At 38.0% G+C, this 24,844-nt stretch overlaps 1 protein-coding gene across 5 annotated transcripts in view; it reads left to right on the plus strand.

The window, feature by feature from the left end:
* The first annotated feature begins 2,254 nt into the window (after positions 1–2,254).
* Positions 2,255–24,844, plus strand: part of ap1b1 (adaptor related protein complex 1 subunit beta 1) — a 29,020-nt gene continuing 6,430 nt past the window's right edge. The window contains exons 1-23 of one of the 5 annotated variants that reach the window (XM_061729164.1): positions 2,255–2,313; positions 5,164–5,224; positions 6,559–6,664; positions 6,766–6,901; positions 7,633–7,878; positions 8,055–8,245; positions 8,353–8,574; positions 8,727–8,847; positions 8,948–9,043; positions 9,409–9,524; positions 10,552–10,717; positions 11,607–11,705; positions 13,510–13,769; positions 14,070–14,280; positions 14,435–14,455; positions 16,090–16,176; positions 16,757–16,786; positions 16,870–17,007; positions 17,100–17,245; positions 17,333–17,462; positions 21,357–21,441; positions 21,985–22,071; positions 22,595–22,749. In XM_061729164.1, the coding sequence (XP_061585148.1) occupies positions 5,188–5,224; positions 6,559–6,664; positions 6,766–6,901; positions 7,633–7,878; positions 8,055–8,245; positions 8,353–8,574; positions 8,727–8,847; positions 8,948–9,043; positions 9,409–9,524; positions 10,552–10,717; positions 11,607–11,705; positions 13,510–13,769; positions 14,070–14,280; positions 14,435–14,455; positions 16,090–16,176; positions 16,757–16,786; positions 16,870–17,007; positions 17,100–17,245; positions 17,333–17,462; positions 21,357–21,441; positions 21,985–22,071; positions 22,595–22,749 (2,886 nt within the window). In that variant the 5' untranslated portion in view covers positions 2,255–2,313; positions 5,164–5,187. The other 4 variants (XM_061729165.1, XM_061729161.1, XM_061729162.1 and 1 more) reach the window with 4 other exon arrangements.

The raw sequence follows: 24,844 nt of genomic DNA on the forward strand, positions 1-24,844 counted from the left end.
CCGCGTTACACCAACGGCGTAGTGTACGCGGCGACACGCAGCGTAAGGTGCGCATCACTGCGTACCCTACGCCATACCCTAAGGCGTAGTCTCTGCGTCGATTTAACGCAGAACTCTTGAACACTTGAACACTTGAACTCTTGAACTCTCATCACTCATAGAGTCTCAGAGTAATCAATCACTGTGCAATAATAATAATAATAATAATAATAATAATAATAATAATAATAATAACCACAATCATATGCTGTAACAATGCACCTTTCAATAACCATGTATAGGCTTGCCACCCGTCCCTTGAAATACGGAATTGTTACGTAATTGGGAATTAAAAGTTCTTGATGTCATAATATACAGGTGAAGGTCGGAAAATTTGAATATATTGCAAAGCTTCATTCTTTTCAGTAAATTCAACTAAAGGTGAAACAAATATATTATTTCCCACTATTCAAAGTGAGATATTTCAAGCTTGTATTTGTTATAATTTTGATGACTATGGTTCACTGTTTATGAAAACCCCTAATAAAAAATCTAAAAAATTAGAATATTTTATGAAATCAATGAACAATTCAATCATCAAAATGACTATGACCAGGCTCAGGTTCAGGCTGTCTGTACAGTCATTCAGGTTCAATGATATTAAAGCACTTTAAACTTTAAATCAAATCATTCTCTTTTTTCATATAAAATATATACATTTCTATGCATTTTAGACGTTTTTGGGATGTCCCTTATTTCTATCTCTGAAAGGTGGCAACCTTACATGACTACCTCATACTGCTGCACCTTTCCCTTTTTTATTGTATATATGTTAATAATAGGGGTGGGCAAAAATATCGATATGGCAATATAGCGCAATACTTTTCCAGCTGATTCAATATCGATATTCAAAATTTGAATATCGATTTTTTTTTTAAATATTTTTTATCCCCAATCTTTTTCCCATTATACCACCCAGTGCTCCTACCTAAGTGACAGTCCTGGGCATTGCCACTCTCTACCAACCCTGGGAGGGCCCTGCACTGAGCTCCGGTTTTATTTCACGTTTTATTTCATTTTATAATTTATTTTTTATATAACACAATTGCCTGTCCTTAAAAAATGAAAAATAATGGACAGAGGCTTATTTATTTATGGATTTATATCTATACTGACTGATCACTGTGCCTGTCCTTGGTTTTAGTACCCATCTTTCTTGTGTTTGTTATCATTTGCCACATAATTAAAGCAACCTCATACTAAATTTAATGTTAATTTCATATGATGTAAATAATATGAAAAACATATACAAATATGTTGTAACTTTAGCTTGTATAGTTATAATAAAACATTGTTTTGACTCAGTTTGTCCCATGAATTGTCAATATAATCTGATGAACGTGCAACTCGGATTTTAAGATCCATCACTATCATCTGATGTACATATTGTAACGAGTGACAGACCAGGCGGAGACGGCTCGTAGTTTCTTGCCAGTTTATTAACGAGCAGGAAAAACCAACAAGGTTCTCAGACAAACCCAACGGCAGACAGACTCTCTAACGTCTAACGTCTCCGGAAGAACTTCAAACAACCCCTTAAAAAGTACAACAGAAGAAGAAAACCCGGGGTTCTGAACCGAATCTTAACAAGAATATTTGTCTTATTTCTAGTTAAATTTCTGTCTAATTTTTAGTCAAAAAAAATCTCATTACATTTAAGACAAGACTCAAAAACAACCATTTTCACTTGTTTCAAGTAGATTTTCACTTAAAATAAGTGGAAAAGATCTGCCAGTGGAACAAGATTGTGTTGCTTGTAATGAGAAGATAAATCTTGTCCCACTGGCAGATTTTTCTACTTATTTCAAGTGAAAATTTACTTGAAACAGGTGAAATTTGTCGAATAACAAGTTATTTTTCTGGTGATGATTCTTGTTTTAAGTTTAATGAGATTTTTTTGACTAAAAATGAGACATTTTAACTAGAAATAAGACAAATATTCCTGGTAAGATTTTGAGTTTTTGCAGTGAGCGAGACTGCATTTGTGTTCTTGACCACACAGATAAGCTACATATCAGACTTCTGTGATGAGTATTTGCTGGACGTGTTGATTGATACTCTAGTTAAGTTCTGTGACTTGTAACCTTGCCATACCTTAGCTTCCAATGAATTGACGCCACTGGTTTGACCTGACTTGGCCAAATACACCTGATTCTGAATGAATGAGTGAGTGAAAGCTGAGCAGTTGTCAGGTTGTTGATGTGAAACACGGAAGTGGGTCCAGGGGGAGGAGACGAACTAAGGCCAGTCACCAGCTCACAGCGCCCGCAAAAGGTGAGACGCTCATGGAGCTTTCCCTCTCTTAAGTGGTTTTGTGGTGACTTCCACTGTGACTCCAGAAGGTACGCTAATTCGTTGAGCAGGGGGTGATGCAGCAGCCAGATTAAGAGCTTATGTGTGCCGGTGAAGGCTTCGTTAAGCCAGTGGAGGTCGTGTCTCCTGTCTCAGCTCAGCTAGCCTCCAGCTCTCTCTCGTCCAGACTAAACACCCGCAAACATGCAGGAGTGGGCCAGCCAGCTATGCGTGAGTCCCGGGCTGGAGAGCAGCCTAACCCCCGCACCCGTCCCCACCAGTGTAGCCGGTCTCACCGCGTGTTTGGGTTTGTTTGTGTCCGAGCAGACTGGAGCTCCGCGCTAGCGTCAGTGTAGCTGACGGTGCTAGCCGGGAGCTAACTGCTCCTGCACTTTAAACAGCGTTTGTCAGAGTCGGACAGTCGTGTTATTAGTCTGAAAACGGTGTAAAAACACACGGCGAGTTTAGTGTAAGTTGGACGTCGAAGAATCACGGGTTTTTATCGTTTAAACAGTCCTTAATCAGCTCGCTACTCGTCAGTCGTGTCATGGGCTTGCAGCTAGTTAAGCCTGAATTATGGTTCAGCGTTAAGTCGACGCAGGGCCTACGGCGTAGGGTACGCGGCGACGCGCACCGTAGGCTCTGCGTTGGTGTAACGCGGAACCATAAATCAGCCTTTAGCCACCTGCCAGGTGTGTTTAGGGTTGACAACCGTCCCTTGAAAAACGGAATCGTCTCGTATTTATTAACTAAAGAGTCAAAAATAGTCATAAAATGCCAATGGAAAATGGCATTGAGCTGTTGAGTTCATAAGTTATTTTTTTCAGTTTTACTACAACTGTAGCTACAGTCATGGCCTTTGAGGCACAAATAAGTTTTCTACAGACTTTCTGTTTGCACTTTTGTTATTGCACTAAAAATGTGCACTATTACAGAATGAATGTTCTGCTTTCTATCTATTGTTTTATATTAATTTATAGAATTTTAAGTTAATAGAATAGAAGACTTTATTGATCTCCTAGAGGAGAAATTCAATCGTGCAGCAGCCAAACACACACGCTCAACGGTTTATACAAAAAATAAAAATAGAAATAACCAATAAATAGCTAAGTAATAAAAAAAAGGAGCAATATAAAATGTAGACAAATGAGTAATGTACAAGAGAAAAAATAGTAAACACAAAAAAACGGATAATATTTACATGTGCAAAAATACGTGAGGTACTTAGCGGGCAAAGGTTATTGCACTTTCAAAGAAAGTAGTAGTAGTAAAGTAAGCAGGACAGGTCTCTGTTTAAGAAAGATACTTATTTTATTCAGTTCATTTTGTTGTTTTGTATTAAAGTGAATTGCTGGATAATAATTTGTTTTCCATGTGTTCATGGCATTCAAAAAATGCATCTAATTCAATTCAGGTTCGAGTCAAATAGTTAAAAAATAATTTCACTCACAAAAAAAGGGGCTAAAAAAATTCACCACGCCAAGAAATTGAAGGCAATCGGGTTGGCCGGCCCTGCCGATGAGGTGTCCCTTCTTCATTTTACAGGGAGTTGGTGACCCTGGGTGTTATTGTTCACCCGAAATCCCATAAACGACACACTGAGCAGTTTAACTAGTGTTTGGACGCGGGGTAATTCTGCAAATAGCAAGTTTACAAGACTCCCAACCATATGTTTATTTAGAATTATTATATAACTGTGGATAATGTGTCATAAATGCACAACTGCTGTTTGCTTGGAGTTTCCTTCAAAAAAAGAGTAAAAAGAAAACGTAATTAAAACTACTGTTACTATTTGCTCTATGAAGACTCACAAATTAAATATAGTTTAATAACAAGATCCATGAAACTGCTACTAAAGAACATTTATGTTTAAGGCAAATGAATGTCTGACAAAAAGTAATCTGCAGTTTTATCTGATGAAAATGAATGTCATTAGAAATTCCGAAGTTAATATCACTACCCTGGGATGCAAAGCACAACAACAAAAGGCTAAAACACAGGTATACTTAAAACAAAACCAACAACAATAACATTTTTCAACACAAATAATATATGGGAGAATTTCACAAACCTGACATTTAGGAAAACACAACAAAACAGAAAATGAAAATGGCATTTTGGAAAATGTACATTAAAACAAAAAAACAATTCTAATTTTTACACGAGAGATTTGTCAAATATTTGTGAATTGTTTTCTTCCCCCTGACTTTTTTGAAGGGATGCACAAAGTTTTGTTGTCTTTGAAATGACATCTGTGTTTTTTATTCATTTTAGTCAGACGTCACCAGTTTATTCTTTGAAAGCAAAAGCCGGAAATCACAGCAATATTTATGTGCATTGTGATCCCTAGATATTTGGTACATGTTCACGTCAAGTTACATTTAATGCAATGAAACTTAAAAGATATTCAAGCAAAATAATATGCATGCTATGTTTTAGAAAAAAAAAAAAAGCCTTGTATAACTTTCTTTTACCAGACGTTTCTGGTTAGGTCTACGGAACAAACTGGCAACAATATGTGCCAAAAAGATTCTCATGCAGGTGGAAACTAGGTTGTTGGACTGTGCTCATGCTCATAATCACATAACATAGTTGGCTTAAGGAGATGTTTTTGGTCTCACTTGAGGGGAGATCTTGGAATCTGGTTTCTCAGCAAAGTTCATTGTTTTCTCTCCCATTAGATTGCTGCTATTTGTTCAGAAGAAGACAGGAAATCCTTTAATTTCCCTTTGCTTGCACTTCTAGCATGTCCTGTTGCTTTTTCAATTTCGGAAGTTTCCACTCAGGCAAAAGCATCACAAACAGATCTTACATTCTTTCTAAATTTTCTAGGAGAACCGACAGTTTGGAACCAAGATGACGGACTCCAAATACTTCACCACAACCAAGAAAGGTCTGAAAAATGTTTTATCATCTTATGATCATTGCATCTACACAGTGACATTGCTTGGCATGGCTGGGTGGGATTAAATCGTTTTTACTTCTCCCTTTCTTTTCTTGTCTGTACTTTTTGTTAAACTTGGTAATTCTATAATGCTTTTTTTTATTATCTTATGTCATAAAAAAACTGGATGTATTCTCAGCAGCATTAGTATTCACACTATGAAACCAAAGATGCATTTTAAGTTTAATCTTTTAAAGGTCCTTATTACATGTTCTAACAGGGTTTCAATATGCAGGGCTTTCGGATTTAGATTTAAATCTATTGATGAAGTTGTAGTAGTTTGCAATTATGTGAAGTATTGTCAATAACCCTCTTTTAGAGGAAACTATCCTGGCTGAAGAAAATAGGAAAGGATTCTGGAGCAAATTTTGTTTGTCTGTTTGGAGCTGCTTGAGAAATTCTGCTATTGAAAAGTTGCACGTACTGGTAGATACTTTTAAGTCTATAAAACACAATTATATTTTTACAAATAGAACACTATTGGTAGCAGGGTTCTTAATATTACATTATATCTTAATATTATTGTGCCAGTAGACACTTAGAAATATGACACCCAGGAACTTTTAAGGTGTTACCTAACTTGAGTTTAACATCAAATTCAATTCACTTGAAAAATGCTTTAATTCCAGCAGGGAAAAAAACTTATGGTGGAACTTGTTAAAAAATACTAAAATTAACTGTAGATGTTACCATTTCGCTTTGTGTCAGCGTTGCAGAGAAAATCAGATTAGGCATACTAAGAATTGTTTATCAGAGAAGTGTTTTTCTTTTTCCCAACAATGCCAGAAATAAATTAAAGGCCTAAGAAGGCAAACAAATACTCATAAGTACACTTGTTTTATGGTTATTTCATACATACATTTCACTTTCTACTTTATTTGGAGTCTGCTTGGTAGTGTTAACATTTAGAATGAGCTAATGAGTGATCCAACTTTGTGGGGACCTACATTTTATTGTATTTATAGAGATTTTTTGCAAAGTGTTTCTTTTAAAGGGCAATACAAATATTGAAACAAGCAGTAAATGGAACTTTTATCTTTTGAAAAGTAATATCATGATGAGATGGTGCTTGTGGCAAAATAATTTATTAAAAGATGAATCTGCTTATTTATCTTTCATCCAGGCTCAAGAATTAGGAAAGTTTGTCAGTGTAAATTATTTGTAACTCTATCCACTTTGTACATTGTAGTGTTCACACCTCTGTGCAGAATTGCTTTCCCATCTTTATAGCCAGGAAGGGTCACTTGATGCATGCATTTTATTTTATTATTGTGTGTGCACAGGGGAGATCTTTGAGCTCAAGGCAGAGCTTAACAGTGATAAGAAGGAGAAGAAAAAGGAGGCTGTAAAGAAGGTCATTGCATCCATGACTGTGGGCAAAGATGTCAGGTGATCCTTTGGAAATAATGTCAGAAATGTCAACGGTGGATTTATGTGAACAGTTCTCAATTTTGAGTGAGTACTCTCCTAACAATTTGTATCTCCTGCAGTGCCCTTTTCCCAGATGTTGTGAACTGCATGCAGACGGACAACCTGGAACTAAAAAAGTTGGTCTACCTCTACCTGATGAACTATGCCAAGAGTCAGCCAGACATGGCAATCATGGCTGTTAACACGTTTGTGAAGGTAAAGCTCAGTTTTGTCATCTCTGTGTAAAGGCTGTATGAAATAAGTTGTTTTTTTGCATCTGAGTTCAGGAATGCTTGAAATTGCAGATTGTTTGGTAAGTGGTATAGTTGACCTGGAAAAAGAAAGTTTCTGTTTGTTGGTATGTACAGAGGTGTATAAACCTTTTGTGCAATTCTAAATTGTGGTTGTTTCTGTGGTATAATCAGAGGTTATATTTTGTCTCAGAAATGGATGATAGCAGCTGTGAAGATTGTGATTTGGATTAAAAAAGAACTTTGCGAGCACCAAGTCAGAACCACTGATAACTCGTCAGCCAGTGATGATGCAGAAGGATAGACCCATTCAGCACGTATCCTGCCACAATGTTCTATCCATTCAGTGTTACAGCATCGGATGCGTGGTGTCCTACTTCAATATAAAACAAAAAAAAGCTGAAATATACTGGTCTATACAATGAAATGGAACATTTGGAGAAAAAAAAAGTCCAGTACCAAATTTAAACTCATCGACTTTGGTTAAATAGAGCTGTTAATAGTTTTACCCCCTTTTTTTTTTTTTACTTTTTAATAGTACAACAGATCCGATACCTCAAACTTTTGGACTATTTTTACATTATAGATTTTTAATGCAAGCAAATATTTAATATAACTATCTTTCAGATGCAGTGGCATGTTAAAGTAATTGAAGTTTGAGAGGAAACTAATGACATTTGTGATTCAACCATTTAGGACTGTGAAGACCCCAACCCTCTTATCCGGGCCCTTGCTGTTCGCACAATGGGTTGTATTCGTGTGGACAAGATCACAGAGTACCTTTGTGAGCCTCTGAGAAAATGTCTGAAGGATGAAGACCCGTATGTGAGGAAGACAGCTGCTGTGTGTGTGGCAAAGCTGCATGATATCAACGCCCAGTTGGTGGAGGACCAAGGCTTCCTGGACACTCTCAAAGATCTCATCTCTGACTCCAATCCTATGGTAAGAACTAGTTTGTCATGTAGACGGTACGATTTCTTACACTATTGTTCACAGCAGATTTAAGGCACCTGTATTGTATTGATAAGCTTTTTCCAGCCCCAAAACTCATCTTATTGTCTTAGTCTAACTCTTGGTGCAATTTTTTGGATTGTCCAAATGATTTTCTTCATCTTTAGGTTGTAGCAAATGCAGTGGCAGCGCTGTCTGAGATAGCGGAGTCTCATCCCAACAGTAATTTACTGGACCTGAACCCTCAAACCATAAACAAGCTACTCACAGCTCTTAATGAATGCACAGAGTGGGGACAGATATTTATCCTCGACTGTTTGGCCAATTACACACCCCGTGATGACCGTGAATCCCAAAGGTAAAAGAGATTCCTATTGTATCTTCTTCTCTTGCATAGCACTCTCCAGATGTTCCCCAAAGACTTCCCAAATTTAAATTTTCTGACTCTTTCTTAATGTCTGCCAGCATCTGTGAGCGCGTCACCCCACGACTCTCCCATGCCAACTCGGCAGTGGTTTTGTCAGCAGTTAAAGTTTTAATGAAGTTCATGGAGATGCTCCCCAAAGATTTGGACTATTACGGCACTCTGCTGAAGAAACTTGCCCCGCCACTGGTAACACTCCTCTCTGCTGAACCCGAGTTGCAGTATGTGGCACTCAGAAACATCAACCTCATTGTCCAGAGGCGGTAAGTCTTACTACGGAGAAAGGTCTGTTAGAACTCTTGAAAGGACTGGAGTTTGAAACCCGTGCTTTTAAACTTTTATGAAGTAGAGATGAATAAATGTTGGTCTAAATGTGCTTTTTTCTCCTCCATTTGCTCTCTTTTTACATTTTTAGCCCAGAGATTATGAAGCATGAAATGAAGGTTTTTTTTGTTAAGTACAATGATCCCATCTACGTCAAACTGGAAAAGCTGGACATTATGATTCGCCTTGCATCTCAAGCCAACATTGCCCAGGTAACAAACACTTGTCTAGAATAAATAAAAGCCTTTGAATGAGCTTAAAAAAATATGAAAAAGAAAAGATACTGTTACTAACAGCTGCTTGCTTCTGCAGGTTCTGGCTGAGTTGAAGGAGTATGCTACTGAGGTAGATGTGGATTTTGTGCGTAAAGCGGTCAGGGCCATTGGCCGCTGTGCCATCAAAGTGGAGGTGAGGAGAGTTGATGAAAGTAAGAGGGAAAACAAGTAATGTAGAAATGTATATGTGTGCACATTTTTACAAGTACTTGAGCTCAGTCAATTCCCAACACTGAATGATTGGCCAGTTTCAGACATGAGATTGTTCTGGTTTTGAAGCAGATATTTTTATTTATATTTAAATTTTATGATATGGAAGACCATGCCATAGACTGGGTGTCTTACTTGTCTGTTATCTGTCCAATAAAACATTCCTAAAATCAAAATTACTATTTACTTATTTATTTCCGATAGTTTATATTGTAAACAAAGACTTTATCTCTTTTATGTGAATGTTGTTTTTAATTTTTATTTATTTATTTTCCCTCCATTTATTAGCAATCAGCAGAGCGCTGTGTCAGCACCCTGCTAGACCTCATCCAGACCAAGGTGAATTATGTGGTGCAGGAGGCTATTGTGGTCATCAAGGACATCTTCCGAAAGTACCCCAACAAGTATGTTTCCTCTAGCACCCCGGTTTGTGTATGTACATATATGTACATATTTTACATACATTTTATTATATATATTAGGATTGAAAGTGAAAGAATACAGCATGTGCAAAATTAGCATATATGTTTTGTTTTTTTTGACTGTTTGACTTGAAAGAAGTGGAAGTTGTGAAGTTTTACAATACCACTACTCATTTAGAATGGTATATTATAAACGCCAAGATGCATAAATGAGGCCATGCATCTTTGATCAAGGTGCTGAACTTAGTTTTAGGAGCTGTCTAACAAATGTCACATACTTTTTAAGTCTGTTAAATTGTGAGACCTATCACATTTTTACCACCATTGGTATTAAGAAGATTTACATACATATTATCTTATCCTCAAGCAGGGATTCTTTCCCTCTTCTTTTTTTTCTAACTTACTCCACAACAAGAGACAAAAGGCTGTAATAACAGGAGCATTTGTTTTTTGTGGACTTCTCTTTTGACACTTTTCCATGTTTGTTTGATCAAAGGTCAGGCCGGTTTAGCAGAAGCATGACATCTGCTGTTGCACGGATTCATGTGCCAGACAGAAGCTTCTCGCGCTCAGCAGTAGACTATTATCCTGTAGGCATGAGCCTCCAAGGAGGCAGCTTTACGCTGCCTCCAGCTTAACATGTCTCGCACTTTGAGCTAAATGAGTCACCATCAGACAGTTTTGGGCCTTTTTTTTCTTCATTAAATATTATGTGCCGAAGAACATCTTGTAAAATCATTATGTGAATAGAATTACTTTTGACTGTGGACTATATCCAAAACAAAAGGACCGCAAATACTTGTTCAGTGTCCAATAAAAAAAAATACATTTGCTTATACAAAAGTTGGCACTTGCTTTCATATAGGCTGGACATGTGACAATTCTTCCATCAGCTTGTATTCCCTTGTGTTTTGTCTGTAGATTCTGGCCAACAAATAAAGTACCATAATTTGCATATTTGTATCCTTTTGTTATGCATTTGTAACACTTGTTTTGTGTGATGTTCCAGATATGAGAGTGTGATTGCAACTCTTTGTGAGAACCTTGACTCTTTGGATGAGCCTGAAGCACGCGCTGCCATGATCTGGATTGTGGGAGAGTATGCTGAGCGCATTGACAATGCAGATGAGCTGCTGGAGAGCTTTTTGGAAGGTTTCCATGACGAAAGCACTCAGGTATGTTATTTATCTTTCATTTCAATGTGGCACTCAGGGCCACATTTTGATAGTAGTTGCACCAATAATTAGTGCTGGCATCAGAAAAGAGACTGTTTTTGATCTGAATATAATATGAGACGACCCTCATTACAGGTCTCTACCAAGCAGAAGTTTGATATAAGAAAATAGGAAATAGACTCTTGAGATTTCTCTTGTATTGAAGAGTGTACTGGTTCAGCTGCTCGTCTTGGCCAGGACTCATCACCGATAAAGATTAAAGTTTTGTAACACAACAAAAGAACTGGACAGGTCTGAACTGATTAAATAAATAAATTACAGAATCATGAGTCAATTATTTAGTTGTACGTTGATGAATCGCATTTTATGAAAAGTCACCACAGTAATTCAATCACTTATGTCTGACTCATTTAAGCCAGATTTTGTTGAAAAGCTAATCTGGTCACGGTTTTGCTGTGGGGTAGAGCACAGGTTTTTATTCAGTTCAATTCAGATTTTATTAAAGACACAGCTCATTGGGTTTGCCAAAAAACAATAAAAATACTTTTCTCAGTGTAATTGAAAGATTTCTACATTAAATTTGAAAGGCTTTTCTGCTCACATGAATGTATGTTTTTTTTTTTTTTTGGCTATAAGAAAATACATTTTGCACATATATTCTCCTCTTTGTGTTGTTTGGTAAATGTTGATTCTGTTAGAAACCGATCTATGCAGAAGTAAAGAGGAGTTGAAACCTTACTTATTGATGGTTAGATGTGTTCCAGAACAGAGAAATGGCAAAATATCATCAAGATCCAGTTTGCAAATATATTGCATCGTACAGACACCATTTTTGCCGCTAAGCTTTTGAACTTGTGTGTGAGCAGCTGTGAATTTATTTGACCTTTAGGTGCAGCTGCAGCTGTTGACGGCAATCGTCAAGTTGTTCTTGAAAAAGCCTACTGAGACACAGGAGCTGGTGCAGCAGGTTCTAAGCCTTGCCACGCAGGTGAGAGGAGAAAGAAATGAAGACATTTCTTTCTACACATTTGACAGTTCTTTATAAACTGTTTGACTTCTTTTCATCCACCGCCTCTTCCTATTAGAAATGTGTCCTCACTAGAGGACATACATTGCAATATTGTGATAACATGTCAACCTTCAGCTTCCTTAATAATACCAGCAGAAATGTTAACATATTATGCTAATGTGAAAATAGTTTTGGGACTCAATTTTTTTAAATAAAAAATTCATTTAGGGGACATTTTTACCATGTAGTTGCCAGAAATAGTTGTATATGCTGAGTGTCATATAAATAAAGGGCCACAAACATCCTGCATCATTTATGCATCATGTTTATTGGTTTAAAATGGTTAGCAAAAACTGCTTATTTCACAAATTAACTGCAGTATTTCTAACCTATCAGGAACATAGGGAAAGATAACTTGATTGTTCAAATGTGAATTCATTTCAGCAAGTAATCAAGAAAAGTAGTATGACCTCCCTTTAGTGTACTTGTTTCAGGCAGTTAAATGTGCCAGACAATTGGGTCATTTTGAATTATCATGATTAGAAATACTATTCTGTAAAAAAGTAATTTCATTTTGTTATGCATTTAATATCGCAGAGATGTTGTCTCAGTAGTTTTTATGTCCTTTACAAGAATTACTACGATACGTAACTATCACTTTGTTTTTGGTTTGTTTTTTATTTTTTTTCCTCAAAATGCATATTTTGTGGGTAAATTGTGGCAAAGAGGAATGTGGTTCTTAACTCAAATAACCTTGTAAAGCCCTTGTCAGACAAGAGATGTATACCGGTACCATTAATGGCTTCATAAATCTATTAGAGCAATGTCGTATATTGACCACTCTTGTCATGGTGTTCCTCACGCTTCATGCTAACATGCCTGTGAAACTGAGAGGGTGCTATAATAAATGTGCGATAGTTAACATTTGTAGGAGATTGCACTATAAATCCACCATGGTGTAAGACCAAAGTCCTCCGTAGAATTAGTTTCTCATAAATAAAGCCAAAGCAGTTCATATTGGTGTGCTAAACACATGGCAACAGCTGTAAATATCACTTTTATCCATGTTTAAGATAATAAATAATCATTGGGGTTTATTCGCACTATTTTCATGGTCTGGTTCTTATCAGCTTGAAAAAGGGTGATCTTTTTACTTCCAGAAAGCACCATCTCTACCATCACTGCTTTGTGTTGGATCAGAATGCACAAGGCTTTTTTTACCATGAAAAATAAATCTTAAGTTAACAAGCCTGCTGTTGTGTAAAGCACGTCAACAGAAGATGGGACAAGTGAAAAATGTTTAATAATCCAGAAAGCAGGACCTTCAGCTGCTTTTTGTATACTTTAAACATTGTTTTTTTCTCAATCATGTGAAGACACTGAATGAAATTTGATTCTTCAATTAGGTAAAGCCACCAAATAGGAACGTTTGTCCTGTTTTTATTTAATCATCTGTGCCATGTTGAGTTTCACTTAGATGTTACTATGTCTGACCTAGTTAGATTACCACCAAAAATGTTACAGAAAAGCCCCTTGTGGGAACACCTGACTTTGTTCAAACCCTGTGAAATATACTTCTTTTTTAATAAATATATATATATATATATATTATTAGTGTCAGAATTCCTCATACATTATCTAAATCTTAGCGCTTTCCTCTGGCCGACACACTTTAATAGCTATGCGTCAATCTCTTTTCAGCAGCAAGGCACAAAAGAGTCTTAAGTGTTCATGAAATCTATTCTTTAAATTTTAACCGTCATTGTTCAATGTTTTTTGGCAGGACTCTGATAACCCAGATCTCAGGGACCGAGGCTACATCTACTGGCGTCTGCTTTCCACGGACCCAGTTGCGGCTAAAGAGGTGGTTCTGGCTGAGAAGCCACTTATTTCTGAGGAGACGGATCTGATTGAGCCGACTCTGCTGGAGGAGCTTATCTGCCACATTGGTACTCTGGCCTCTGTCTACCACAAGCCTCCCAGTGCCTTTGTTGAGGGCAGCCGTGGTGTTCAGCACAAGAGGCTCCCTGGCAGTGCTGGATCGTGAGTCATACTCTTTTTAGATTTTAATAAAAAAAGGAATAAAATAGTCAGAGGAGGCAAAAAGGTTTGTTTTACTTAAGTGGTATTAAGTTGTATAGCTATTCTTCCTTTTAGATGCTTCTCATGACATCATCTGCCATTGTTCTCTTGGATTATATTTTCATATAATCCACTTCATGACAATTTTGTATAATAGTGATTACTACATTAATAGGACTATATAGTTTACAATATAGTTATTCTGAAAAATATGCCCCTAAGGTTACTGTTGTTCTTTTGTGGTCTTTTTGTCTTTACTAGTGGAGAGAGTGTGGACAGCCCAGACACAGGCTCTGCTGCCGCGGGTTCTGATGCGCCTCCTGCTGTGATCCCATCCCAGGGAGATCTCCTCGGAGATCTTCTCAATCTAGATCTGACACCTCCTGCCTCCACTGGACCGCCCCCATCAGCTCCATCTTCTGGCATGCAGATGGGTGCCATGGACCTTCTTGGAGGGGGACTGGACAGCCTGGTATGTTTTCTTTGTAGCACAGTTTGATTGAAGCTGTTAGGTTCTGAAAGGATATTCATTTTAGTTATTAGCTAAATTTCTGTGGAAACCAATGATGGTAATGTAGTTTTTGTCCCCCCTTATCTTTTTTTTTTCTTCAACGCTGCACCTGCAGATGGGGGATGATTCTGAGCCGGTAACTACATGGATGGAGAGGGTGCACTATTTATAAACCGCATCAGGCCATTATAAAATAAATTTGAAAGAGCCCATATAGTGCTTTTGTATAAGATCAGATTTTTTTTTTTCAGGAATATATGACAAGCTTATTTTCAGAATAGTTATGGGAGGATTTTTAAAATCAAATATTTATCCTTCAAAGGAAGAAAGTCTTTGCGTGCAAAATTGCAAACAACTTGGGTCTTTCAAAAGTGTGTGTGTGTGTGTGTGTGTGTGTGTGTGTGTGTGTGTGTGTGTGTGTGTGTGTGTGTGTGTGTGTGTGTGTGTGTGTGTGTGTGTGTGTGTGTGTGTGTGTGTGTGTGTGTGTGTGTGTGTGTGTGTGTGTGTGTGTGTGTGTGTGTGTGTGTGTGTGTGTGTGTGTGTGTGTGTGTGTGTGTGTGTGTGTGTGTGTGTGTGTGTGTGTGTGCACTATTGAATGTGTGTGGCCTTCAAGCAGGACTGTAAATATTAACCCACATGGACTCCAGAGACCTTTTGGAAAACTAATGTCATTCAACTCAGTCCATTGTTGCAACCAGATGTGTAACCTCTAACTGTATTACACAAGGGAACAGCAGTATATCAGCTCTGTGCAAACGCTGCACCAAGTTCTCTGGGCACAAACTCATCCCAGATGGCCAGAAAAAATTATGAATATGTGTCTTGTATTGCTTTCAGACACAAAACTTGTTTAAGACTTTTCCACTGCCGGAGGGAGACAATGTAACCATTCAGACAGGCCTTTAAATCGCTGAAACATTCACGCAAGCCAGCATTCACTCTCATTTTTGTCAAATATTTAAAAACATAGAGGCTCAGTTTGACTGAAACTGACTGGCTGCTCCTGCCACCCTTCTCTTCATTCCTAATTCTGTATCCAAGCTGCTCAGTTCTGCGACCCTGTGACCAGTTTGGATCAGGATCCAGTCAACAGGTCTTAATTGACATGGAACTGCAAGTGTCACGACATGTCCAGTTCTCTTACTCTTGAATCAAGAGAACCTGAGACAAAATCCCACTGCTCCGATGATAACCAGTGGAACTGCCTGTAAGAGTTAGCGGCTTTGGTTGACAGACCCACTCCCACACTGCAGGTCTCCTCGGTCGGCAGCTCTTCTGTCAGTGGAACTTCTCGACAGCCATCGTCCAATATGAAACTCTCTTGCCCTCCGCTACATAAGGGATATTCATCACTGATGACATGATTTTTTTAAATTTTATTTTATGAGTGATTTCTGTTTAAGCGCTTCCAAATTGCCTCTGTAGAAACCTCCACAAAGTTCGTTTCAGCAATTCTATAGTAGTTGATTGCATCAACTCCACTAATCTGCAGAGACATTTCTTTCTCAGCATGTGCAACCAACAATTCATTGACTTTTGTTGTCTTTCCAGTTTCCTGCCATCTCTTTTCCCAAATTTTTTTGGATTGTTGCATAATATGGGCTCTTCAATCTCACCTGTTAAACTTCTACTTTTTGTGCATCATTCTAGACATTTTCATTCGTCATTTATCATCTTACAATGTTTTCATTTGTAAAGTAAGCATGATGCCAAGTACTGGAGTCCATCTCTTACCTTTGGGCCCTGCAATCTGTTTCATCTTTCAATCAGCCGCCCGTTCCTCTGCGGTCGGACACTCCTCAGTCTCCTCAGATCCCACATCAGTCCCCATCGCCCCCAGATTACAGCCCTTCTGAGGTTTGTCCAGGGGGCCACGCTGGACTAGTAAAGGCCAGCATTAGAGCAGAATCCAACCTCCTCTTGTCCTTTTGTTATACCTCCGTGTCCTCTGAATAGTCCTTCACTGCAGTGCTCAGTACCCGTTTGTGCCTAGTGTTACACTGTTTGTTTTCCCCCTCCATGTCGGTGCGATTTTATTAAATCACAACTATGCTTTGTGTCCATTTTACTTTCTGTACACATTATTTCAGCTTTGTCACTTAATGGAATCACACTGTCAGTTTTATTTTATTCTCAACATTTTCACTCTCACAATAAGCACATTTATTTTGTAGCATTTTAATAAATTAGTTTGATTTAATAGACACTTATCTTAAGTTTCAAAACAGTATAAAAGGATCTCACATGTACTGGGATTTTCTCCTTCAGTTATTTCACAGTGTAAACCCTGTAGCTGCCACTAATCACAGAAACAGTTTTCAGATCCTTACACTCCTCCATCCCTCCCTCAAACCTTTTTATTAAAACATGGTATTAAGTGTTGAAACTACTGACATAGTTTCTAATCTTTCTTTTTGTGCTTCTTTCCTGTGCTCAGCTCGGTGGAGACCTTGGAGGAAGTCCTGCTGTAAGTAATTTAAACCTGAGATTTATTAGGCTTTGATTGTATAATATAGGGTAACGGTTAATTGCGTCATGTGTGACCTACAGATGGGGGCTGGTTTCGGCGCTGCTCCAGCTGCAGCGCCAGCCTCTTTTAATGCTCCCGTCAGTGGGGGTCTGGACGACTTGTTTGATCTTGGAGGTGGAGTTGGCATGCCTATGGGAGCTTACAGCCCTCCGAAAACTGTGAGTTGTTCAACTGAGATGACTCCTTTTTAAAAAGTTGGATATCAGAAGAGGGATCCATTATTAAAAGAACTAATCTCGTCTCTGTTCAGGTTTGGCTGGCAGCAATGAAGGCGAAAGGACTTGAAATATCAGGCACTTTCGCTCGCCGTGCTGGTGTCATCCAAATGGAGCTGACTTTCACAAACAAAGCAATGACTGTTATGAGCGATTTTGCCGTTCAATTCAACAAAAACAGGTAATTCCAACTTTTATGCAACAGATGTTCAGATGTTTGCATGGAGACACATTTTGGGACACTCTGTTCTTCCACTTTTTATTCCAGCTTCGGTCTCGCTCCAGCTGCTCCGCTTCAGGTTCTGACCCCTCTTAGCCCAAACCAGACTATTGAAGTGAGCCTTCCCCTAAGTACTGTTGGACCTGTTATGAAGATGGATCCTCTCAACAACCTGCAGGTAACACCATCATAATATTTATTTTAAATGATTTTTATTTCTGTAATCTCACCATGTTTCTACATTAATGCAATTCACCAAGATGATTTTTAGATTTTGATAGAAATCAAAAGCACAATGCTTTGTATGCCAACTGGTTTACATTTTTCTACACTGAAGGGCACCATTTTAACTTTTGTATTCTCTTTTTGATAATTAAATTACTTGGTATGCTCAATAAAAATTGACTGTTCTCAACTTCCAAGTCCTTTAGCTCTAGACATCCTTTGGCGGTCACTGTATCTGTAGAGATAGTCTTTTGAAAAACCTGACCATCTCTTATCCAATTAGTAATGCATCTTCATTGTTATTTAGTTACACTATTTAACAACCACAGAATGAATAAATCATGAATAATAAGTAGAGCTGTTTTGATAGGTCTTTTTGAAAAGAAGTGGCAGAGGCTTTGTTTGATCAGTGGAGCTGTTTTTTAATTTGGCTGTCTGGTGGTTGGTTGTTCAGCTGGGGAGAGAAGATAAGAGTGTCAAGGGAGGGGACAGAGGTGGGGCTGGTCATTAGTGTTCTCACAAAACATGGCTGCTTTGTTTCTTCTGACCTCACAAGCTTTACTCTGCTGTTTCCCCAGTCTTGCTTTGATGTTACTACTGCATGTTTTGATCATTTCACAGAGGCTTTATTCTATTCTGACAGGTTTTCTTTGTGTATTTCTTTTGTAATAACCAACAATAATGTCCCACGATATTATTTTGAGTGAGTTGTGAGAGCTGTCCTTTTTTATATTGCTTGTCTGCAAAATCTGTTACACTTCAGTTTATCACAAATCAGCACATTTAGTTTGGTCTCAGAAATGCACTTGAACTATTGATATTTTCAAAACAAACTAATCAAAAGAAACAAAAACAAGCCAGCAGTGCTGGTACTGGTATTTCAGGGAAAAAACAGTTAGTGACCGGTACACAACTGACTGCATTGTACAGCCAATCAGTTGATGTGATCTGCCAAACTGATCATCAGTTAATTAAGTGATTGCATTGTAAACGAGTTTCTAATTACGCGTATGCTGTTTTGTAACGTGACCTCGATTCCTCTCCCGGAAACTTGATTCTAAATAGATGTATGATTTTACTATGTTAGTTTCGTAGTCTTTTATTATATATTATATGATTTTATTATTGATGCATTTGTTTTTTTGATATTTCAGTTTTAGTTAAGACTGTCTCTCACATGAAGGAATGCTGAGTTAGCTGAGTGATAGGAAATTTTACTACAGTAAACATTTGAAGTAGATTGAAACATTTCATTGACGGTATACGGTATATAAGAGAGGTTAAGTTCAGAATTATTTTTCTTTTGATGACATGCATTTAGCAACACCTTTTCCTCATCCCAGCGTGTGGGCAATTTCCTTATCTACCACAGCTTGTCCAGATCCTCTTTAAAAGAGGGATTGTACACCGTATTACAGAGGCCGTGACAGCTTCACATTCAGTATGCACCAAGATAATATTTGTATTTGAGGCCCTTGTTACACAGTGGTGCGGTCACCGTCAAAGAGAGGGTGCAATGACACCACACCTACACTCTGATATTATTCACGTCACTCAGATTCAAGCCGATCTTTGCATGGTTATATGTGAAGAAAGTAAAAGACTGGTGATTCTAATAGTGCTCCAGTTTTTGAAACGTCCAGAGAAAAGCTTTGTGTTGTTTATGCAGGACTGCATTTCTCCTAGGAATAAGTTCCCTCAATGAATTATTCATGAAACACTTCCTCTGCCATCCTCAGATTGAACACACTGTCCTTCCCTCACAGCTCTTCTTTGTTGAGTTGTCTGATCAGTATCATTTCCTGTTGCTTGTTACAACAGGGGCAGCTTTTACACAGCATGTTCTTATGTGTATTCTACTTGAGTCTTAGAAGACATGTATGGGAATCTTGATCTGTCAACTTTTATTAGTTTTAATCTTTTCCTTTTTAATACAGACCTTGTTTGAAGTACAATTTTAGTTTCATCTCGCTCGTAGCCCATCTATTACCTTTTTATTTTTAACCACATCTGCTATTCTGATCTCCTTTGATTTCTATTTTTATTTACATCTTCTTTACACCTCCGAAAATACAGTTTATAGAAAAATAGATTTTGATCTATTTGTAAATAGTTTATACTCCTTTTGCAAAGAAGACCTTTGTTTACTGTGATATTACAATGAAAGGTTGCTTATGATAGGGCATATAGCAGAATCCAAAGGTTTTTACATTGAGACTGGCATTTTTTTGTAAACCTGAAAATGATAAAATCTGAGATTTTAGAAATATTTTAAGTGGAAAAAAAGAAGAAATAATTAACATTCATGACTTTCGCAGAAATCAATTTGAAACTCTTATGTGAATTGACTGATAAGTCCTTTTGTACTAAAGTCAGATTTCCTTGAGTTTATCCTTTCCCCTGCTGCTTTTAGATAACTTTCAAGATGGTATTAACCATTAATATATATGCAGACAAGGTTAAAAAAAAAAGATAACTTTCAGGTCTAGATGAACTCATCAGAGGCTTCTTCACACATATGAATTTGCCTCTAGTTTTCATCTATAAATTAAATACAGATTTGTCTCAAGTTTCCAGTGGAGTATTTGTGGCAACTGGATCAGTTGCACCAGGCCAAGCTTCAGCTGCAGCCTTTGCTGAGGTAGAAAGACGATTGCACTGCAGTGTACAGGTACCCTAAATGGAAGAAAAAATAATTACCCCATTAGTAGATATGTTAAAATTGAGCTCATATCGAGGATGAATAGTGTTTTTAAAACATTTTCTAAAAAGAGGAAATAAAGCCAAAGACCAAACATGCCAGCATTTCACCTGGAATGACTGGAAAAGGTCATTTTTCTTTTGATCACTCCACACTGGAAATGTTTGGCAGTCAAGCGGGACTGGTACAAGTTAAAATGTCTCAAACCCACAGTGAAACATGCTGAGTGTGCTCCACCTTGGCTAAAAGAAGTGTCGCTTCTTCAAGGACCTGCTCTGCCCTTAGGTTTCCTTTCACACTGGTGCATTATAAACAGACCTGCCTCAAAGCTGACTGTCATCGACTGTCCTCTTTCCTCATCTGTGAAGGTCACTTGTTAACGCTGTGATGCTGATGACTTGGAGAGCTGGGTGGCTCAGCCATTTTATACTACCAGATGTGTTTGTGTATTTTTGTTTTGTTTTACTGCTCTTGTGACATAATTGGTGGCCGACATAAATTTATATTTAAACTTTATTTATCCAGGAAAAAATCCATTTGAGATTAGTAAATCTTTTACAAGGAAGGTCCTGACCAAGATGTAAAAGCAGCATAATGTGCACGATGCAAAACAAGCCAACATGTTTTACAGTCTCAGAGCCTGTAGCTGGCAGTGGTTGTGGAGTTCTCAACTGCAATGAACTTGGAGTATATGTACAATGGCAATTGAAATACTCGTCTAGTATTAATTTTATAATGAGAAATCATTGGCCTGTCACAATTTCATAGTCATGTAACCTCCACTCCTCTGAACATTTACAAAGGCCCTGGATGAGGAAGATGGTCAAACAATCCTGAAACCATATGAAGCTCTGTGTGCGTAACTCTGTGTGCACATTTGGAGAGTCCTTTACTGCTGTTGATGAAATGAAAGAGTGACTATTACGATAATTACGAGTTTTTCAGAGATTTAATCGGGCAGTTAGGCTTTTTTCAAATTAAATATTTTGTAGTGATTGTTGAACAAATGCTGACTAAAAGCAGTGGTTTCAGTATTTTAAACCGGCTGTATATTCTTAAAAGTAATGACTCATGTACGGCATCACTCTTTTTTTCTCCCCTCCCATTGTCCTCTCACCCCCTCCTTGAATGTAATCCCTCCCGCAGGTGGCTGTTAAGAACAACATTGACGTATTCTATTTCAGCAGCCAGTACCCCATCAGCATGCTGTTTGCAGAGGACGGAAAGATGGGTGAGTGTTTTTTTTTTTTAGTTTTTTCCCCCGCTGAATCGCTTCACTCAAAATCCTGAAGTCACTCTGACGTCAGCGATGCAGTGTAATTTGCTCTCACTGAAACACTGATGTATGTGTTACCGTTCCTGACTGTGTGACACAGGTGCGCGTGGCCGTCCGCCTGCTTGAACTCGGTCACATCTCATGGCTGTAAATTAGTCCTGGACAGCACAGCAAAACCATTTTGAGCCTTTTTTTTTTCCTTTGTGTGTAGTTGTTTGATTTATTTTGTGAGAACGTGCTAGCGTTTTCCCTGCGGAGCCTATTGACCGGGTGTTAGCAGCTGGACTGCTGCCAGAGGCTGTGAGCTAATGCTCTGGAGCCTGAGACACAGCAGGAAACCTTGTGTCTACACTGCAACGGAGCTTCTCGCACATTGATTGCACATTTTTTTTACTACACTGAGAAAGAAAATGACGCTGATTCTCCGGTCATTGAAGTTTGTTTTTTGTGATTTATAGTGTTCCCTTTATTCATACTCATCCATCTCTTCATCCACAGAGCGCCAAATTTTCCTCGCAACATGGAAAGACATTCCAAATGACAATGAATCCCAGTTTCAGATCAAAGACTGCCATCTCAGTTCAGGTGAGAGGAATAACTCGAACAGGGTGCTCTTGCTGAAAATCACTCTGTTAGGTCCTGTAGTCTTTTAGCCAGACAGAGACATATCAGTCAAGAAATATAATACCCCCTAATAAAGCAAATTACACTTGATGAGAACTTATCAGCTGTAATCTCTATTTATGTGTCATAATTTAGTTTTGCACAAATGTGAGACCCACTGAACTGGAGAACAATTGTTAATAACAGCTTAATAGAGAGTTTTTCCTGACTGACTAATTTATCCGGTGTGAATAAAGGTAGAGGATTTCACATCCTGCTGCAGTACAACGGCAAGACAGAGACTGCAAAGAAAAGTTAATTTCAAATGGGTGACTTGATCTTTGTAGCGCAGACAGCCCCGGAGAAATTCTTCATGGTCTCCCAGATTTAATGACTGTTTCTATAGACAGCCATAGAGCATGGCAGGAATCAGTGATTGGCTCCATATTCATTTTACTATTACAGGGTAAATGTGTGGTAATGTTTGATTATCTTCTGTTAACAGATGCCGCCTCCAACAAACTGCAGGCCAGCAACATATTCACCATAGCCAAGCGTACAGTGGACGGCCAGGACATGCTGTATCAGTCCATGAAACTCACCAACGGCATCTGGGTGCTGGCTGAGCTGAGGGTGCAGGCTGGAAACCCAAGTTACACTGTGAGTACAAGCCTGCATGGCATTCACTGTCATTGCTGTTGGCTGTGCTTCTGTTTGCTACTAAACCGCTGACAAGAGTGGCAGCTTCAGCATTTTAAATTTGAGACATTTTTAAAACCTCCAGTATGTGGTGCACTGTGGTTTGGCTCAAAATTGTCTTGTAAGGAGGTGTTACTATTTATCCATTACTATTTTTGGAAACATTAATATAGCCACAACATAATTATAAAAATATTTTCTCAAGTTTCACACAGATTCTTTTTAGTGTAACACAATGTCCTTAGATTTTTTTTTTTTGATAATTCGAAAGAAATAAGTGGGAAACAATCTTATTTGTTTTTATTTAATTTTATGTCTCAGGAAATGTTATGTTTTAAAGTAATTTTATTTATCCATCCATCTATACCCGCTTTATCCCTTGCGGGGTAACGGGGGTCTGCTGGAGCCTATCCCAGCTCATTTCAGGTGGAGGCAGGGGTTACACCCTGGACAGGTCACCAGTCCATCACAGGGCCACATATAAAACACACAAACCATGCTCACAACCACACTCACGCTCACACCTACGGGCAATTTAGAATCATTTATATACAAATATAAATATGGTTATTTATATTTATTGGAAAATTTAACAAACAGTTTACTATTTTGCATAATATGTAAATAAATGTAAAATTTTCTTATAAAAAGGAAACAAATTGGTTGTTTTTATTAAGTGATCTGTCTTGGTTTCTATTGTATATTTACAATTTGGCTTTAATTAAGCAAAAGTAAGTTTTATCTAATTACGGTAATCGATGGAATATTTGAATAATTGATTACCAAAATATTCAATAGCTGCAGCCCTAATAAACAGATGTAGAGATAAAAATATATAGAGAGAAATAGATATGCATCTATATGTATTCCCATAAATTTTCCTGCCACAGTCAGACAAAATGAAAACATAGTTTTGGAACTCGATTTATTGGAAAAGAAATGGGGATAATGGCGCCAAGGCTTTGTTTTTCAAGTCAAGGTCATAGCCAGCAGATTCAAGATCACATCCCTCTATGCTCTCATTTCTTTTACTCTCCACACAGAGTCCTTACCTGTATGGAACCAGAACCCTTCTTAGAACTGATTTGTCAATACTGCCTAGACTACACAGGATTACAGCAAGCAAATAACAAATACTACGCCTTACCACACACATCTATTTATAGAGATTAAGATTCCTATCCTTATGAGACACCATTTTAATTACTGCATTTGTTCAATCTTTCAAACCTGGAGCATGGAAATGAACTGGCAAAAATATATATATATTTTAATGCAGCTGTAATCGGTACCCTACAAAATGACTGAAAATGCTCATTTTCAGATTCATGGTGTTAGAGATATCCGGTTATTCAAACTGTTAGCCCAGGACCTTCACAAAATAACAGTTCTTATTTCCTACAAAAACTGGTTAGTGATTAAAGTCGAGATAAAATCTACTGTCATATGTGCACTTCAGGAATGAGAACGAATGGCACACTCGTATCTCATTGAACAAGCAGACATGACTGAGATTGATGTGCAGTAACAAGTGGTACATGTTCTGCAGAAGGGAGGCCGATAGGGTGAGATATAGCTGTGGTTTCTGTTATGATGTTGCTTTGTCAGCAAGCCAAAATCTCCACTCTTGATAGATTTTGTTTGGCTTCAATATTCAGCATGAGGAGTCTCAAGCAGCAACCTTGGTGCGACTCTCCTCCCTGCTCATTGCTCAATCTGCTTTCATAACATGTTTTATTTATAAGGTAGCATTAACTGTCACTTTGTTTACTCCCAACCAGCCAGGTCAATTTGTCAGTCGCCCAGGCCTCATTAATTAAAACATAAGCATTTTAAACATTTTTATTTCTTCCATGTTATTTCCTGTCACAGTTTAGTCATCACACAGCTTAACTTCATATCAGAGAACCTGGAACAAATGTATTTTTCATCTTCCCTGATTTCCTAGTGCATCCATTTTGGATCCAACTTTAATAATTTGGGCAGTAGTTGTCTGCCTTCAGCTGGTTCTGTCAGAGTACTGTATGTTCTTCTTAGTTTTTGATTTAATGCTGAA

The sequence above is a fragment of the Cololabis saira genome, chromosome 9 (genome assembly GCF_033807715.1).
Source record: "Cololabis saira isolate AMF1-May2022 chromosome 9, fColSai1.1, whole genome shotgun sequence".
Taxonomy (NCBI): Eukaryota; Metazoa; Chordata; class Actinopteri; order Beloniformes; family Belonidae; genus Cololabis; species Cololabis saira.